The 16,837-nt window shown below is 35.4% G+C and overlaps 1 protein-coding gene across 3 annotated transcripts in view; it reads right to left on the bottom strand.

Moving 5' to 3' along the window:
- LOC144440566 (endophilin-B1-like) overlaps window positions 1-16,837 on the bottom strand; it is a 44,647-nt gene that overhangs the window by 24,596 nt on the left and 3,214 nt on the right. For all 3 annotated transcript variants that reach the window (XM_078129954.1, XM_078129952.1, XM_078129953.1), the window contains exons 2-4: window positions 10,577-10,718; window positions 9,313-9,441; window positions 115-248 (exon numbers count right to left, since the gene is read on the bottom strand). In XM_078129954.1, coding sequence (XP_077986080.1) covers window positions 115-248; window positions 9,313-9,441; window positions 10,577-10,718 — 405 coding nt within the window. The remainder of the gene's footprint in view (window positions 1-114; window positions 249-9,312; window positions 9,442-10,576; window positions 10,719-16,837) is intronic.

The following is a 16,837-nucleotide window of genomic DNA, read 5'->3' as shown; positions in this document are numbered from 1 at the left end:
TAGTTTTCATGTCTCCTTTACTTCATTTATAGTTTTCATGTCTCCTTTACTTACATTTATAGTTCTCATGTCTCCTTTACTTACATTTATAGTTCTCATGCCTCCTTTACTTACATTTATAGTTTTCATGTCTCCTTCCAAGAAATTTTTGAGAGGTTGTAGATAGTTATGCATGCTGGCAGAAATGAATTCTCTTTCAGTGTTGCCAAGCCTTTGTTCTACGAGTCCAGCCTTCACCAGGGCAGCACCTGTAGTTGTGAAACATAACATTAATCCTTCTGACATCCTTTTATTCATAATTCTACAACAGTTTATATGCTTTACATCAGACACAGTGGGGAAAGCACTAATATTTGATCCATGTATTAGAACTTCCTGTTTTACCCTGCAACACTTCTGCATTCTAAGAAATGGCATGTTATATCAAGATCTGACAAAGGACGACAATCTTAGTCAGTATCATAGAATTTTTATTCTACATGAAAATTATAGGTCTACCAAGTGGCTATAGGGCTATAGGTATCAGGACAAGAAATGCACATGAAATGTCTGCAATCTACACTTTTTGAGTCTACATGTATGTATGTCTTGCAGGAAATGACTGCTGTAAGCTATATTTACCATCTTGCAAGAAATGACTACTGCATGTTATACCCTGTGTGTCTATATATTTAGAAACAGGTGGTCTTGCAGATTATATTTTATAGATGACTATAAGATTTTATGATGTGATTTATTAACATGTCTAACTAATACTCAATAACCATATTACATTTAATGATATCTATGAACTATTATAATCTACCATCAATATCTGAACATCACATAATACAAATGAAGAAAATAGGTCAAAGGTCGATATGTATACACACTTATTATTTGACAAGAGAAAAAATATACTAGTAGTCTTCTTAACAAATTTGAAATTTCTTTTTTTGAGAAGTTTTTCTACATCAAAACATCATTCAGTTTCAGTTGAATAGATAGTAAAATATCAGGGTAGACTTGCCAAGGGTTGTAAACAGAATAGATAGTAAAATATCAGGGTTGACTTGCCAAGGGTTGTAAACAGAATAGATAGTAAAATATCAGGGTAGACTTGCCAAGGGTTGTAAACAGAATAGATAGTAAAATATCAGGGTTGACTTGCCAAGGGTTGTAAACAGAATAGATAGTAAAATATCAGGGTTGACTTGGCAAGGGTTGTAAACAGAATAGATAGTAAAATATCAGGGTTGACTTGCCAAGGGTTGTAAACAGAATAGATAGTATAATATCAGGGTAGACTTGCCAAGGGTTGTAAACAGAATAGATAGTAAAATACCAGGGTTGACTTGGCAAGGGTTGTAAACAGAATAGATAGTAAAATATCAGGGTTGACTTGCCAAGGGTTGTAAACAGAATAGATATAGTAAAATATCAGGGTTGACTTGCCAAGGGTTGTAAACAGAATAGATAGTATAATATCAGGGTTGACTTGGCAAGGGTTGTAAACAGAATAGATAGTAAAATATCAGGGTAGACTTGGCAAGGGTTGTAAACAGAATAGATAGTAAAATATCAGGGTTGACTTGCCAAGGGTTGTAAACAGAATAGATAGTAAAATATCAGGGTTGACTTGCCAAGGGTTGTAAACAGAATAGATAGTAAAATATCAGGGTAGACTTGCCAAGGGTTGTAAACAGAATAGATAGTAAAATATCAGGGTTGACTTGCCAAGGGTTGTAAACAGAATAGATAGTAAAATATCAGGGTTGACTTGGCAAGGGTTGTAAACAGAATAGATAGTAAAATATCAGGGTTGACTTGCCAAGGGTTGTAAACAGAATAGATAGTATAATATCAGGGTAGACTTGCCAAGGGTTGTAAACAGAATAGATAGTAAAATACCAGGGTTGACTTGGCAAGGGTTGTAAACAGAATAGATAGTAAAATATCAGGGTTGACTTGCCAAGGGTTGTAAACAGAATAGATATAGTAAAATATCAGGGTTGACTTGCCAAGGGTTGTAAACAGAATAGATAGTATAATATCAGGGTTGACTTGGCAAGGGTTGTAAACAGAATAGATAGTAAAATATCAGGGTAGACTTGGCAAGGGTTGTAAACAGAATAGATAGTAAAATATCAGGGTTGACTTGCCAAGGGTTGTAAACAGAATAGATAGTAAAATATCAGGGTTGACTTGCCAAGGGTTGTAAACAGAATAGATAGTAAAATATCAGGGTTGACTTGGCAAGGGTTGTAAACAGAATAGATAGTAAAATATCAGGGTTGACTTGGCAAGGGTTGTAAACAGAATAGATAGTAAAATATCAGGGTAGACTTGCCAAGGGTTGTAAACAGAATAGATAGTAAAATATCAGGGTTGACTTGGCAAGGGTTGTAAACAGAATAGATAGTAAAATATCAGGGTTGACTTGCCAAGGGTTGTAAACAGAATAGATAGTATAATATCAGGGTAGACTTGCCAAGGGTTGTAAACAGAATAGATAGTAAAATATCAGGGTTGACTTGTCAAGGGTTGTAAACAGAATAGATAGTAAAATATCAGGGTTGACTTGCCAAGGGTTGTAAACAGAATAGATAGTAAAATATCAGGGTTGACTTGCCAAGGGTTGTAAACAGAATAGATAGTAAAATATCAGGGTTGACTTGCCAAGGGTTGTAAACAGAATAGATAGTAAAATATCAGGGTAGACTTGCCAAGGGTTGTAAACAGAATAGATAGTAAAATACCAGGGTTGACTTGCCATGGGTTGTAAACAGAATAGATAGTAAAATATCAGGGTTGACTTGCCAAGGGTTGTAAACAGAATAGATAGTAAAATATCAGGGTTGACTTGCCAAGGGTTGTAAACAGAATAGATAGTATAATATCAGGGTTGACTTGGCAAGGGTTGTAAACAGAATAGATAGTAAAATATCAGGGTTGACTTGGCAAGGGTTGTAAACAGAATAGATAGTATAATATCAGGGTAGACTTGCCAAGGGTTGTAAACAGAATAGATAGTAAAATATCAGGGTAGACTTGCCAAGGGTTGTAAACAGAATAGATATAGTAAAATATCAGGGTAGTCTTACCAAGGGTTGTAAACAGAATAGATAGTAAAATATCAGGGTTGACTTGGCAAGGGTTGTAAACAGAATAGATAGTAAAATATCAGGGTTGACTTGGCAAGGGTTGTAAACAGAATAGATAGTAAAATATCAGGGTAGACTTGCCAAGGGTTGTAAACAGAATAGATATAGTAAAATATCAGGGTAGTCTTACCAAGGGTTGTAAACAGAATAGATAGTAAAATATCAGGGTTGACTTGCCAAGGGTTGTAAACAGAATAGATAGTAAAATATCAGGGTTGACTTGGCAAGGGTTGTAAACAGAATAGATAGTAAAATATCAGGGTTGACTTGGCAAGGGTTGTAAACAGAATAGATAGTAAAATATCAGGGTTGACTTGGCAAGGGTTGTAAACAGAATAGATAGTAAAATATCAGGGTTGACTTGGCAAGGGTTGTAAACAGAATAGATAGTAAAATATCAGGGTTGACTTGGCAAGGGTTGTAAACAGAATAGATAGTATAATATCAGGGTAGACTTGCCAAGGGTTGTAAACAGAATAGATAGTAAAATATCAGGGTTGACTTGGTAAGGGTTGTAAACAGAATAGATAGTATAATATCAGGGTAGACTTGCCAAGGGTTGTAAACAGAATAGATAGTAAAATATCAGGGTTGACTTGCCAAGGGTTGTAAACAGAATAGATAGTATAATATCAGGGTTGACTTGCCAAGGGTTGTAAACAGAATAGATAGTAAAATATCAGGGTAGACTTGCCAAGGGTTGTAAACAGAATAGATAGTAAAATATCAGGGTTGACTTGCCAAGGGTTGTAAACAGAATAGATAGTAAAATATCAGGGTTGACTTGGCAAGGGTTGTAAACAGAATAGATAGTAAAATATCAGGGTTGACTTGCCAAGGGTTGTAAACAGAATAGATATAGTATAATATCAGGGTTGACTTGCCAAGGGTTGTAAACAGAATAGATAGTAAAATATCAGGGTTGACTTGGCAAGGGTTGTAAACAGAATAGATAGTAAAATATCAGGGTTGACTTGCCAAGGGTTGTAAACAGAATAGATAGTAAAATATCAGGGTAGACTTGCCAAGGGTTGTAAACAGAATAGATAGTATAATATCAGGGTTGACTTGGTAAGGGTTGTAAACAGAATAGATAGTAAAATATCAGGGTAGACTTGGTAAGGGTTGTAAACAGAATAGATAGTAAAATATCAGGGTAGACTTGGCAAGGGTTGTAAACAGAATAGATAGTAAAATATCAGGGTAGACTTGCCAAGGGTTGTAAACAGAATAGATAGTAAAATACCAGGGTTGACTTGCCAAGGGTTGTAAACAGAATAGATAGTAAAATATCAGGGTAGACTTGCCAAGGGTTGTAAACAGAATAGATAGTATAATATCAGGGTAGACTTGCCAAGGGTTGTAAACAGAATAGATAGTAAAATACCAGGGTTGACTTGCCAAGGGTTGTAAACAGAATAGATAGTAAAATACCAGGGTTGACTTGCCAAGGGTTGTAAACAGAATAGATAGTAAAATATCAGGGTAGACTTGGTAAGGGTTGTAAACAGAATAGATAGTAAAATACCAGGGTTGACTTGCCAAGGGTTGTAAACAGAATAGATAGTATAATATCAGGGTAGACTTGCCAAGGGTTGTAAACAGAATAGATAGTATAATATCAGGGTTGACTTGCCAAGGGTTGTAAACAGAATAGATAGTATAATATCAGGGTTGACTTGGCAAGGGTTGTAAACAGAATAGATAGTAAAATATCAGGGTTGACTTGGCAAGGGTTGTAAACAGAATAGATAGTAAAATATCAGGGTTGACTTGCCAAGGGTTGTAAACAGAATAGATAGTAAAATATCAGGGTAGACTTGGCAAGGGTTGTAAACAGAATAGATAGTATAATATCAGGGTTGACTTGGTAAGGGTTGTAAACAGAATAGATATAGTATAATATCAGGGTTGACTTGCCAAGGGTTGTAAACAGAATAGATAGTATAATATCAGGGTAGACTTGCCAAGGGTTGTAAACAGAATAGATATAGTATAATATCAGGGTAGACTTGCCAAGGGTTGTAAACAGAATAGATAGTATAATATCAGGGTAGACTTGTCAAGGGTTGTAAACAGAATAGATAGTAAAATATCAGGGTTGACTTGCCAAGGGTTGTAAACAGAATAGATAGTAAAATATCAGGGTTGACTTGCCAAGGGTTGTAAACAGAATAGATAGTAAAATATCAGGGTTGACTTGCCAAGGGTTGTAAACAGAATAGATAGTAAAATATCAGGGTAGACTTGCCAAGGGTTGTAAACAGAATAGATAGTAAAATATCAGGGTAGACTTGCCAAGGGTTGTAAACAGAATAGATAGTAAAATATCAGGGTAGACTTGCCAAGGGTTGTAAACAGAATAGATAGTATAATATCAGGGTAGACTTGCCAAGGGTTGTAAACAGAATAGATAGTATAATATCAGGGTTGACTTGCCAAGGGTTGTAAACAGAATAGATAGTAAAATATCAGGGTAGACTTGCCAAGGGTTGTAAACAGAATAGATAGTATAATATCAGGGTTGACTTGCCAAGGGTTGTAAACAGAATAGATAGTAAAATATCAGGGTTGACTTGCCAAGGGTTGTAAACAGAATAGATAGTAAAATATCAGGGTTGACTTGCCAAGGGTTGTAAACAGAATAGATAGTAAAATACCAGGGTTGACTTGCCAAGGGTTGTAAACAGAATAGATAGTAAAATATCAGGGTTGACTTGCCAAGGGTTGTAAACAGAATAGATAGTAAAATATCAGGGTTGACTTGCCAAGGGTTGTAAACAGAATAGATAGTAAAATACCAGGGTTGACTTGCCAAGGGTTGTAAACAGAATAGATAGTAAAATATCAGGGTTGACTTGCCAAGGGTTGTAAACAGAATAGATAGTAAAATATCAGGGTTGACTAGCCAAGGGTTGTAAACAGAATAGATAGTAAAATATCAGGGTTGACTTGCCAAGGGTTGTAAACAGAATAGATATAGTATAATATCAGGGTTGACTTGTCAAGGGTTGTAAACAGAATAGATAGTAAAATATCAGGGTAGACTTGCCAAGGGTTGTAAACAGAATAGATAGTATAATATCAGGGTTGACTTGCCAAGGGTTGTAAACAGAATAGATAGTAAAATATCAGGGTAGACTTGGTAAGGGTTGTAAACAGAATAGATAGTATAATATCAGGGTAGACTTGCCAAGGGTTGTACACAGAATAGATAGTAAAATATCAGGGTAGACTTGCCAAGGGTTGTAAACAGAATAGATAGTAAAATATCAGGGTAGACTTGCCAAGGGTTGTAAACAGAATAGATAGTAAAATATCAGGGTTGACTTGCCAAGGGTTGTAAACAGAATAGATATAGTATAATATCAGGGTTGACTTGTCAAGGGTTGTAAACAGAATAGATATAGTATAATATCAGGGTAGACTTGCCAAGGGTTGTAAACAGAATAGATAGTAAAATATCAGGGTAGACTTGCCAAGGGTTGTAAACAGAATAGATAGTAAAATATCAGGGTTGACTTGCCAAGGGTTGTAAACAGAATAGATATAGTATAATATCAGGGTTGACTTGTCAAGGGTTGTAAACAGAATAGATAGTAAAATATCAGGGTAGACTTGCCAAGGGTTGTAAACAGAATAGATAGTATAATATCAGGGTTGACTTGGTAAGGGTTGTAAACAGAATAGATAGTATAATATCAGGGTTGACTTGGTAAGGGTTGTAAACAGAATAGATAGTATAATATCAGGGTTGACTTGCCAAGGGTTGTAAACAGAATAGATAGTAAAATATCAGGGTAGACTTGCCAAGGGTTGTAAACAGAATAGATAGTATAATATCAGGGTTGACTTGGTAAGGGTTGTAAACAGAATAGATAGTATAATATCAGGGTTGACTTGGTAAGGGTTGTAAACAGAATAGATAGTAAAATATCAGGGTTGACTTGCCAAGGGTTGTAAACAGAATAGATAGTAAAATATCAGGGTAGACTTGCCAAGGGTTGTAAACAGAATAGATAGTAAAATATCAGGGTAGACTTGCCAAGGGTTGTAAACAGAATAGATATAGTATAATATCAGGGTTGACTTGCCAAGGGTTGTAAACAGAATAGATAGTATAATATCAGGGTAGACTTGCCAAGGGTTGTAAACAGAATAGATAGTATAATATCAGGGTTGACTTGGCAAGGGTTGTAAACAGAATAGATAGTAAAATATCAGGGTAGACTTGCCAAGGGTTGTAAACAGAATAGATAGTATAATATCAGGGTAGACTTGCCAAGGGTTGTAAACAGAATAGATAGTAAAATATCAGGGTTGACTTGCCAAGGGTTGTAAACAGAATAGATAGTAAAATATCAGGGTAGACTTGCCAAGGGTTGTAAACAGAATAGATAGTAAAATATCAGGGTTGACTTGCCAAGGGTTGTAAACAGAATAGATAGTAAAATATCAGGGTTGACTTGCCAAGGGTTGTAAACAGAATAGATAGTAAAATATCAGGGTTGACTTGCCAAGGGTTGTAAACAGAATAGATAGTAAAATATCAGGGTAGACTTGCCAAGGGTTGTAAACAGAATAGATAGTAAAATATCAGGGTTGACTTGCCAAGGGTTGTAAACAGAATAGATAGTATAATATCAGGGTTGACTTGCCAAGGGTTGTAAACAGAATAGATATAGTATAATATCAGGGTTGACTTGCCAAGGGTTGTAAACAGAATAGATAGTATAATATCAGGGTTGACTTGGCAAGGGTTGTAAACAGAATAGATAGTAAAATATCAGGGTTGACTTGGCAAGGGTTGTAAACAGAATAGCTAGTAAAATATCAGGGTAGACTTGCCAAGGGTTGTAAACAGAATAAATATAGTATAATATCAGGGTTGACTTGCCAAGGGTTGTAAACAGAATAGATATAGTAAAATATCAGGGTAGTCTTACCAAGGGTTGTAAACAGAATAGATATAGTATAATATCAGGGTAGTCTTACCAAGGGTTGTAAACAGAATAAATATAGTATAATATCAGGGTTGACTTGCCAAGGGTTGTAAACAGAATAGATATAGTAAAATATCAGGGTAGTCTTACCAAGGGTTGTAAACAGAATAGATAGTAAAATATCAGGGTTGACTTGCCAAGGGTTGTAAACAGAATAGATAGTAAAATATCAGTATAGACTTGCCAAGAAGAATTAGGACAAAAATTTGTTATTTGTATTCTTATTTATTCTAAATTACATTTGGAATTCCTTAACATAGCAGTTGAATATGTTGAAAATAATTACCTTGTCATTCCTACAGGGTATTAGGTAGGTATGACAATTCACACAATAAATTCTTATACAGTTAGAAATGTCATTTTAAAAAGATATTAAATTCAAAAGTAAAGTTGTATTTATAAATTCTCAGATAATATTATTACACACAAATTAGAGTTTACAATGGTAGCAATGTGATGGTTGTTATGGAAACGCCTGATTTTGTAATTTTGCAGACTCTCATCAATCATTGGAAGCAAACTATTCTAAAATAGGGATTATAGTTAATTCCACATTTAGATTCATACTTGTTGCTATGCCAACAAGGTAACATTCCTGACAGAAGTGTTGTATTGAATATTACTGTAACAGCAATTTTATGTACATTCAAATTTAATGCAACTATTCTCCTCAAAGTGCTGATGTACATTATATAACATACAAATAGATGATGAAGACTATGAATCTCATGGCTTCATAATGGATGGTAGTGTGTACAGAAGTCATTTTTGAGAGTGATGCATTGTATTACCCAAGCTGTATTAAATACAGCAGAATACACAGTATTGCAAGTGAAAATAATTTCTATATGCCCTACCATCCATTGTGAGGCCATGGGTTTCTGTTACTACTATAAATGTACACCAAAACATAACGATTTCTTACTCAAGAGTCATAGAAAAGAGGAATATCATTGCGTTGGTTGATGTTGGTATTAGTATCATTATGTAAATTTCCCATTTATGCTGTAAATAAAAGCTTTGTGTATTGATGTTTACATGCACCACTTTATAATAGTGCACAGTCCACTCAACAAATGCAAAATGTTGTACTCTATCATAACATGGATGACATAGTTTAAAGACATTTTAAATTTATGGAATAACAAGTTTGTGAAAGAACTCACCATATGCTGTGCCTGGTCCAACATCATTACCAGAGTCAATAAATATTTGGCCAAGTACTTCACGATTTGTCACCCGGTCAGGACGTTTACGATCTACCTTTTCCATCACATAATCTTCCAGGCGGGCATCTAATGTGCAAGACAGACATTTTGAAATATAAATTTATCACTAAGAAATCTCACAAACTTGAGGCTTTTTTTCTTTACACAAGCCTGTGTACAATCTACATGTAAATCATGTTGAAGGGCAAACATTCAATATCAATTTGACAATAGCTGACAATAACTGTTAAGTTTTACAGTACTCTTGACAATAACTGTTAAGTTTCACAGTATTTCTGACAATAACTGTTAAGTTTCATAATACATTGTACTCCTGACAATAGATAGCTGCAAAGTTTCATAGTAATCCTGACAATAGGTTTTCTTTACACAAGCCTGTGTACAATCTACATGTAAATCATGTTGAAGGGCAAACATTCAATATCAATTTGACTACAACCTGCAGATTCCAAGCTGACCATTTGAAGCTACAACCTGCAGATTCCAAGCTGACCACATGACATATCCATGATGCAATTATGTCATTAATAATAAGCTACAACCTGCAGATTCCAAGCTGATCACTTGAAGCTACAACCTGCAGATTCCAAGCTGACCACTTGAAGCTATACAACCTGCAGATTCCAAGCTGACCACTTGAAGCTACAACCTGCAGATTCCAAGCTGACCACTTGAAGCTACAACCTACAGATTCCAAGCTGACCACTTGAAGCTACAACCTGCAGATTCCAAGCTGACCACTTGAAGCTACAACCTGCAGATTCCAAGCTGACCACTTGAAACTACAACCTGCAGATTCCAAGCTGACCACTTGAAGCTACAAAATACAGATTCCAAGCTGACCACTTGAAGCTACAACCTGCAGATTCCAAGCTGATCACTTGAAGCTACAACCTGCAGATTCCAAGCTGACCACTTGAAACTACAACCTGCAGATTCCAAGCTGACCACTTGAAACTACAACCTGCAGATTCCAAGCTGACCACTTGAAGCTACAACCTGCAGATTCCAAGCTGACCACTTGAAACTACAACCTGCAGATTCCAAGCTGACCACTCTGACTATGATGACCTAGTGGTCAATAAAAGTGCTATATAAGGACAGGCTATTGATGCAATATGAATTATGTTGTAAAGTCTACAAACATGTACATTTGTTCACACTGAATTACTTCTGAACCAAAATATTATACATTTCTTACTTGGATTAGGCTGCAAAACAGTTTCAACATTGGCAACCATTTTTTCAGTCCAGTTCTTGGTCCTTTCAGCTCGTTGTAGCAGGTTCTCAAAGTGAGCATCATATTCTGTTTTCTCTGCATTTAAAAGTTTTTCTTCAGTGTACTGAAACCAAAAAAAATATGACAAATATTATCATAAATGCTTAATAACTTATTGTTTAAAAATGTAGATATATACATTATAGTACACATTTATAAAACATCTTCCACAATGAAAGTCAATATCCTAACACTACATACAATTATTACTTAAGGTCTCAATATATACAGCTAGCTACAACAATTCATTCACAGCAACCTCTGTCTAACCAGGTCTCCATATATACAGCTAGCGACAATAATTCGTTCACAGCAACCTCTGTCTAACCAGGTCTCAATATATACAGCTAGCTACAACAATTCATTCACAGCAACCTCTGTCTAACCAGGTCTCCATATATACAGCTAGCTACAACAATTCATTCACAGCAACCTCTCTCCAACCAGGTCTCCATATATACAGCTAAAACTGTAAAAGTACAATATACTGATAATTTGAAGACACATTTAAAAGCTGACAGTTAGGTAACTGAGGTTAATTTGATAATCACATTGACTTATCTGACCTATACAACCTACTCCAGTACATAATGCCATAAGCAAATTGATCTTATTCTTAATTAACAAAGAACTCAATAACAGCTGTACATGTAGTATGCATTATTGCATCAGCTGATTGTGTTTCTTTTGATGACTGCCAAGTAGTTATCACAATAAATGTTCTTTGACATTACATGGTATTTTCAGACCATACAAAATGAACAGCCATGTAACATATACAAATGTATTATACAAATTACCTTTTTTATCATTACATGTATATATTATATAATTACACTTTTGTTGTTGTTGGGAGGCGAGAAGGGGGTTGTGATTGTTGTTGTTGTTGTTGTTGTTGTTGTTGTTGTTGGGAGGTGGGTAGGGGGTTGTTGTTGTTGGGAGAACTTGAGAAGGGGGTTGTTGTTGTTGTTGGGAGGTGGGAAGGGGGCTGTTGTTGTTGTTGTTGTTGTTGGGAGGTGGGAAGGGGGTTGTTGTTGTTGGAAGGTGGGCAGGGGGTTGTTGTTATTGTTGTTGTTGTTGTTGTTGTTGGGAGGTGGGTAGGGGGTTGTTGTTGTTGGGAGGAGGTGAGAAGGGGGTTGTTGTTGTTGGGAGGTGGGAAGGGGCTTGTTTATCATCAGTATACTCCTAAACCAACTTGATGAATCACTGCCACACAACATCTACTGACACACATCTACTGACACACATCTACAGACACACAACATCTACTGACACACATCTACAGACACACAACATCTACTGACAACATCTACAGACACACCGACATCTACTGACACACATCTACTGACACACAACATCTACTGACACACAACATCTACAGACACACATCTACTGACAACATCTACAGACACACCGACATCTACTGACACACATCTACTGACACACAACATCTACTGACACACCGACATCTACTGACACACATCTACTGACACACAACATCTACTGACAACATCTACAGACACACAACATCTACTGACAACATCTACAGACACACCGACATCTACTGACACACAACATCTACTGACACACATCTACTGACACACAACATCTACTGACACACATCTACTGCCACACAACATCTACTGACACACAACATCTACTGACACACAACATCTACTGACACACCGACATTTAGCATTTCCGCATTCCTTACTATGTTATGTTTTTGTTTATTAATTAAGGTGTCCTATGTGGACTTAACAAATTATACAGTACTTATAATAAATAAACTTTACAAAATAAAGAGCCACATCCAGCCCTCTGGCTTATAGGACACAAACAATATCAAATTAAATATATAAGTATCACATACATCTCAGTTGTAAATTAAGTTTTCCCTATGGTTAAAGGCTCATGTAAAAAGTTTGCAGTATCAATGTGAAATGTTATCATTAAATGTTGTAGTTTATCGTGTTGGTTCATATGACTGAAGTTTGGCATTATTTGAAGTTATTATTTAATCCAATATTAGTAACACTGTCATGAGATCCATGTATAGATTATAATAAACCATAAAGTGTACTTCATCCTTTGATGAATTTTGGCAAAAGTCACATTTCCTGTCTTAGACTTCAAGCCCACAAAATCTGCCTGTTTCTATTTTAAGTGGGAGTATGCCTAGTCTAAATTGAGCCATTATATGAAGCGTTTTGCTTGGGACTTTCCCCCTGATTTGAACATTAATAACAATTGATAGTTGTGATTTGAACAACTCAAACTAATGAATAGAAATAGAAGGAAACCCTGTCTCCTAAAATATTATTCAAATCATATAGTCAATTTACTTTGTACAAGTCCCAACTTGTACTGAATTTGTATCAAATTTAAATGAACTGAATCAATAATATTTGATTTCCACATGAAGGAGCAGGTATCTAGGTATCAAAGTATTGTATCAATTTAAAATCTTATATGGCTCTATTGAATGAAGGCAGCTGAAAGTAGTTAATTAGTAGTTAATTAGTAGTTAAGAAAGCAGTCACCTTGACAGTATGTCACTTATAGTAATTAAGCTATATCTGACAGTTATATCTGGGTTGCCATTGTAACTGAGATTTTTCAATAATAATTCAATATTAATTTCATTCAGGAAGTTGTTGACAATTGAAAAGAAAAATTATTACATAGTAATATATATACTGAACTGTTGATGAGGTCATAAGTCCATAAATGTAATGTACTGTACATTAGTCAACAATTTCCATAGCTGTTTACCTACTACTGTAGTACCAGTCAATATAACAAAATACATAAAACCCCACCCAAACTCAACCTGTATGAATTTCACTGGTTCCAATACATTACATCTATCATTGGTAATATAGCAGTCCTATCAATAATGCTAATGGTCTTATTTCACAGTACCTACCGGTATACACCTGACAAACTAATACATGTATGTGGTTGCCATCATTGCATTTCAGCTTGCAGTGGCAATTACCATTTTCATGGATTTGGGGTATTTCAGAAATGGGAGTTTACCAGTACAGTACAGACATATTTACTACCTATCCCATCTACCTCCATCTCCATCTCTCAGTCCCACCCCAATACTTCACACACAGAATTCGCTCACTTTGCAATGAAAGTTTTTACATCTACATACCACCAGAAACAACAATTCCAAATTTCACAGAATTCCATGCAGTTACGTTTGAACTTATTAAAGCCCTTTGTTATTGTTAGTGTACATGTATGTTAGTATGTTATGTCTTTACTTGAGTTACTTTCAATACAACTTTCCTAGAAACAAATTTGAGACAATCCACCCTATATTTTTTAAATTTAAGTTTCAGTCAAATTTTGGTGTAAAAGGTATGTTTTCCATATAAAAGCCAATCACTTTGATTTGAACAATTTCCAAAGCAGACACCCTAACTTAATTATCATCAACAACTACCTTGTATATGAAATCATTTGACCCAGCATTTTAATATCAAAAAATAAGAAAACTGTTGAGACACTGAGTAATTCAGCACACTGGATAGACAACTATAGTAACTACAGTATTTTGACTGTCAAAGAAAATAGACCATACATGTAGAATGGTAACAATGATTACTGTACATTGATTTCTCAATTTGTTCTTCCGTCTAACAAGTGTGTATGAGTGGATGGGTGCAATGACATCATATCATCTTATGCTGGTTTATCAAATGTCCATGGACATCGTAGTACACATTATGTCACCAGTAATCAATCATCCACATTACAGACAATAATAAAGATTTCTTTCTGTCTATTGATCTGTCAAAGCAGACATGGTATCACTTTTGTTGACACATTTAATACTGTATACTAGATTTGTTGATGTAGTAACACCTGAAAGACATGATGGCTGTCATGTTACTGATAATCTAGAAAAATAAAGCATTTCCATGATGGGTCAGATTTATTTCTCAAGTGGCACATTTTAATACCTAATTTTCATATCACTGATGGGATAATCATGTCATGAACAATTCTTAATCTAAACACCTCCAAGAACGTTCCAACCAAATTTCAGATTGATCTGTTGAGCAGTTTTGGAGTTTAAGTTTTTTGACCAAAAATCACATTTTTTTTACCCAAATCACACACCAGTGTTAGATCTTTTTGATTTGAGAAAATTTCCCAACTAGACACAGAAATTAATATACCCACCAAATATCATAGCAATCGGTCCAGTGGTTTTTGTCTTTAAGTTGTTTACACACATCCAGACAGACAGACACTTTGCCGTGCCTATAGCACTACTGAACCTTATCATATCAATTTAGTTGTGCTAAAAAAAAGTCAGTGTTAGTCCTTCAAGTCTACAGGTAGGTTAAAGTTAGGATAGTGGAAATAGTGTAGTATTGTTGGTCCTTCAAGTCTACAGGTAGGCTATACAATGTAGTGTTAGTCCTTCAAGTCTACAGGTAGGCTATAATGTAGTGTTAGTCCTTCAAGTCTACAGGTAGGCTATACAATGTAGTGTTAGTCCTTCAAGTCTACAGGTAGGCTATAATGTAGTGTTAGTCCTTCTAGTCTACAGGTAGGCTTTAATGTAGTGTTAGTCCTTCAAGTCTACAGGTAGGCTATAATGTAGTGTTAGTCCTTCAAGTCTACAGGTAGGCTATAATGTAGTGTTAGTCCTTCTAGTCTACAGGTAGGCTTTAATGTAGTGTTAGTCCTTCAAGTCTACAGGTTGGCTATAATGTAGTGTTAGTCCTTCAAGTCTACAGGTAGGCTATAATGTAGTGTTAGTCCTTCAAGTCTACATGATGTAGGCTATCTTCCCTGTGACTTCCAATTAATCTTGACTATTGGTGGGTAAAACTGTAAATAAATAGACTTAAAGTACATATTGATAGTTTTGTCTTCCTACTCCATATCTTAACATTTAGTTTTAAACTTGTCAGACATATACAATTATTATCATTGTATTTAAAACTGTTATTCATGGTCTGAAACATAAGATGATTTGTCGGTACCATTTGTAATTCTTTACTGTATGGTCTCCCTGAATCAGTCACAAACCAACTTCAGCGTGCACAAAACACAGCTGCAAGAATCATCACCCGGTCAAAGAAATATGAACACATAACTCCTACTCTCATCAAACTCCATTGGTTACCAGTTCGTTCTAGAATCGACTACAAGATCTTACTCCTGACTTACAAAGCAATTCACGGTCTTACACCTGAGTACATTTCCGACCTTATACAAGTATACATACCAGCTCGCACCTTACGCTCAAAGGACAAAAACCTTCTTACGACAACAAGTTACAAGCAAATCAACTACGGTGGATGTTCTTTCGCTTATGCTGCTCCAAAGCTCTGGAATTCACTGCCAACTGACATTAAACTTGCACCAACTATTGATTGTTTCAAAAGAAAACTGAAGACACATTTGTTTTGAAAAGCCTACGGTGTGGATTAACCATCCAGCGCCCCTGAACAGAACTTTGCCTGGATTTTGGCACTCTACAAATTATTTTGATTGATTGATTGATTGATTGTACAGTGGATAGATTTCATTCTCTACTAGTAGTGGCATTCAACTGATGTTACAAACTGTAGTGAACTAAGGTGTAACAGATGGTACAATTCTTTATCAATGTATACATTCTACTTATTGTATTCACTATGTTTCAATGTTAGTCTTTTCCAGGGTTGTCTGCAATACTCGTGTCACAATATGGTAGACCAGAGTAATTTTACTTGTTTGCAACCCTGAGGTTCTTCACAGTAACTAAGTAAGCACGAATTATTCAGCTATTTTCCTCAATGACTGAATGTAAACATACAAAATGACTGAAATATACATCTACAGGTTAATCACATATTCATACAATGAATGGACATAAATTTTTGTATTAAATATTTACAATAAATTTAAACCCTGTCGCGTCCCTTAAAATCAAATTTTCTTCCCAAGTTGGTAAACTTGCATCCTTGTACATGTAAGTTGTATATGTGACATCATCAATTTTAACATTAGCTAGATCTATGAATAATGAGGGGATGTATCTATAATAATAATAAATCTTTATTTATACTAGATAGTTCTTTAAGTATATAAACACTTGTCTCCCAAGAAGTCCAGTGAGGGCCATCCCTCATGGGTTCAGTGTTAATGCAGGAGGAAACTGGAGTA

This window comes from Glandiceps talaboti, chromosome 10, assembly GCF_964340395.1.
Source record: "Glandiceps talaboti chromosome 10, keGlaTala1.1, whole genome shotgun sequence".
NCBI classification, from domain to species: domain Eukaryota; kingdom Metazoa; phylum Hemichordata; class Enteropneusta; family Spengelidae; genus Glandiceps; species Glandiceps talaboti.
Note: the sequence above shows the minus strand (reverse complement) of the source record. Positions and strands in the feature narration are given on the sequence as shown.